At 61.2% G+C, this 2940-nt stretch overlaps 1 protein-coding gene across 1 annotated transcript in view; it reads left to right on the top strand.

Annotated features, from left to right (window-relative positions):
- MISP (mitotic spindle positioning) overlaps positions 1-2940 on the top strand; it is a 14032-nt gene that overhangs the window by 8031 nt on the left and 3061 nt on the right. The window contains exon 2 of the mRNA XM_011964091.1: positions 331-2243. Coding sequence (XP_011819481.1) covers positions 388-2243 — 1856 coding nt within the window. The 5' untranslated portion in view covers positions 331-387. The remainder of the gene's footprint in view (positions 1-330; positions 2244-2940) is intronic.

The raw sequence follows: 2940 nt of genomic DNA on the forward strand, positions 1-2940 counted from the left end.
GAACCAATCACAGAGGCCAGAGGGTGGGCTGCTCTGATTGGTCACGAGGAGTCATTTATCCATCCTTGAACCAATCACAGAGGCCAGAGGGTAGGGTGCTCTGATTGGCCAGGCTGGGTTACTTCCTGGCCAGGCTGGGTTACTTCCTCATCCCTGAACCAATCACAGAGGTTAGAGAATGGGCGGCTGCGACTGGCTGGACTGTGTCACCCACCCCTAAACCAATCACAAAGGCCATTTGATGGACACTTTGCCCTTTGGGGGACTGGAAAGTGTTCCTCTCCCCAGGTGCTCTGACTTGATGGCCATCATTTCCTTCTCCTCCCTCAGTGAGCCCAGAGGTCTCCAACCCACAGGAGGAAGGTAGAGGCCAAGACCCTGGAGGAGATGGACCGTGTGACCAGATACCCCATCCTGGGCATCCCGCAGACACACCGTGCCACCCGCCTGGTGCTGGATGGAGACGCCAGCTACACCTACCATCTGGTGTGCACGGGCCCTGAGGCCAGCAGCTGGGGCCAGGATGAGCCGCAGACATGGTCCACTGACCACAAGGCCCAGCAGGGTGTGGGGAGGCGGGGGATGTCCTACAGCGTGTATGCCTACCCTGGCCAGCCGTCCCCACGGGGACTCCACTCGGAGGACGGGGAGGATGAGCGTCCGAAGGTTTATCGCCTGGGTGCCGGGGATGCCCACCAGGGACGCTCAACATGGACCCTCCACCCAGAGGACGAGGAGGACGAGGAGATGAAGATGTACCACCTGGATGCTGGGGACACCGTCCCCAGGAGGCCATGCGACCTGGAGCGGGAGCGCTGGGCCATCATCCAGGGCCAGGCAGTCAGGAAGAGTGGCACCGTGGCCACGCTCCAGGGCGCCCCTGACCATGGAGACCCCAGGACCCCTGGCCCACCTCGGTCCACGCCCCTGGAGGAGAACACAGTTGACAGGGAGCAGATTGACTTCCTGGCGGCAAGACAGCAGTTCTTGAGTCTGGAGCAGGCGAACAAGGAGGTCCCTCATAGCTTCCTGGCCAGGGGGACCCCCGCAGGCACATCCCCAGGGGTCAGCCAGGCCCCCAAGGCCTTCAACAAGCCCCACTTGGCCAACGGGCATGTAGTCCCCATCAAGCCCCAGGTGAAGGGGGTGGTCAGGGAAGAGAACAAGGTTCGTGCTGTGCCCACCTGGGCCAGTGTCCAAGTTGTGGATGACCCTGGCTCCCTGGCCCCAGTGGAGTCCCCGGAGACCCCCAAGGAGACGCCCATCGAGCGGGAGATCCGACTGGCTCAGGAGCGTGAGGCAGACCTGCGAAAGCAGAGGGGGCTTCGGCGGGGATCCGACCACCAGGAGCTGGTGGAAATCCCTGCCAGGCCACTGCTGACCAAGGTGAGCCTGATCACAACCCCACGGCGGGAGAGAGGGCGCCCGTCCCTCTACGTGCAGCGGGACATGGTACAGGAGACACAGCGCGAGGAAGACCACCGGCGGGAGGGCCTGCAGGTGGGCCGGGTGTCCACACCCGACTGGGTCTCGGAGGATCCCCAGCCCGGAATCCGGAGAGCCCTCAGCTCCGACTCCATCCTCGGTCCGGCCCCAGATGCCCGTGCGGCTGACCCAGCTCCAGAAGTGAGGAAAGTAAACCGTATCCCACCTGATGCCTACCAGCCGTACCTGAGCCCCGGGAACTCCCAGCTAGAATTCTCGGCCTTCGGAGCATTCGGCAAGCCCAGCAGCCTCTCCACAGTGGAGGCCAAGGCTACAACTTCACCAAAGGCCACGATGTCCCCGAGGCGTCTCTCAGAATCCTCCGGAAAACCCCTGAGCACAAAGCAGGAGCCATCGAAGCCTCCTCGGGGATCCCTGCAAGCCAACAGGGGTGTCGTGAGGTGGGAGTACTTCCGCCTGCGTCCTCTGCAGTTCAGGGCCCTGGACGAGCCCCAGCAGGCCCAAGTTCCCCATGGCTGGGGCTGGGAGGTGGCCGGGGCCCCAGCCTTGAGGCTGCAGAAGTCCCAGTCATCTGACCTGCTGGAAAGGGAGAGGGAGAGTGTCCTGCGCCGGGAGCGAGAGGTGGCAGAGGAGCGGAGGAATGCTTTCTTCCCAGAGGTCTTCTCCCCAACGCCAGATGAGAACTCTGACCAGAACTCCAGGAGCTCCTCTCAGGCATCTGGTGAGAAGGGGCTCCAGGGATTGGCTGCTTGGCTCAGGGCAGCAGAGGCTGGAGCAGGGGAGGGTGGGGAGGTGGAGTTTGAGGCTGTCAGGAAGGGCTGGGGTTGGGGAGACAACGCCTCCTGACTGTTCATCCCCTCAGTCTGCTGGTTTGTCCGTCTGTCTATTAAAAATGTAGATTTTGAGGCCGGGCGCGGTGGCTCAAGCCTGTAATCCCAGCACTTTGGGAGGCCGAGACCGGCGGATCACGAGGTCAGGAGATCGAGACCATCCTGGCTAACACAGTGAAACCCCGTCTCTACTAAAAAATACAAAAAACTAGCCGGGCGAGGTGGCGGGCGCCTGTAGTCCCAGCTACTCAGGAGGCTGAGGCAGGAGAATGGCGTAAACCCAGAAGGCAGAACTTACAGTGAGCTGAGATCGTGCTCCTGCACTCCAGCCTGGGCGACAGAGCGAGACTCTGTCTCAAAAAAAAGAAAAGAAAAGAAAAAACGAGGAAGAGCTTCTGCAGGAGGGAGGGAGGGATGGAAGGAGGGAAGGAACAAAGCGAGGAAGGAAGGGACGGAGGGAGGGAGAGGGAGAGAAGGAGGGATGTGTCTGTCATACGCTGGGTCGGGGCTTCCAGTGAACCCCACTGTTAGTGCCCTGGTGGTCTCACATGCCCAAGGTTAGGCAGCTTATGAACCCAGGCTTGACTCCAGGACCTACAGGCCACAGAGCTTTGCCTTAGGGATTTTGTTTTATGAATTTCGATGCCTTATTGTCAGACCCCAA

Source organism: Colobus angolensis, unplaced genomic scaffold, assembly GCF_000951035.1.
Source record: "Colobus angolensis palliatus isolate OR3802 unplaced genomic scaffold, Cang.pa_1.0 Scaffold64, whole genome shotgun sequence".
NCBI lineage: Eukaryota > Metazoa > Chordata > Mammalia > Primates > Cercopithecidae > Colobus > Colobus angolensis.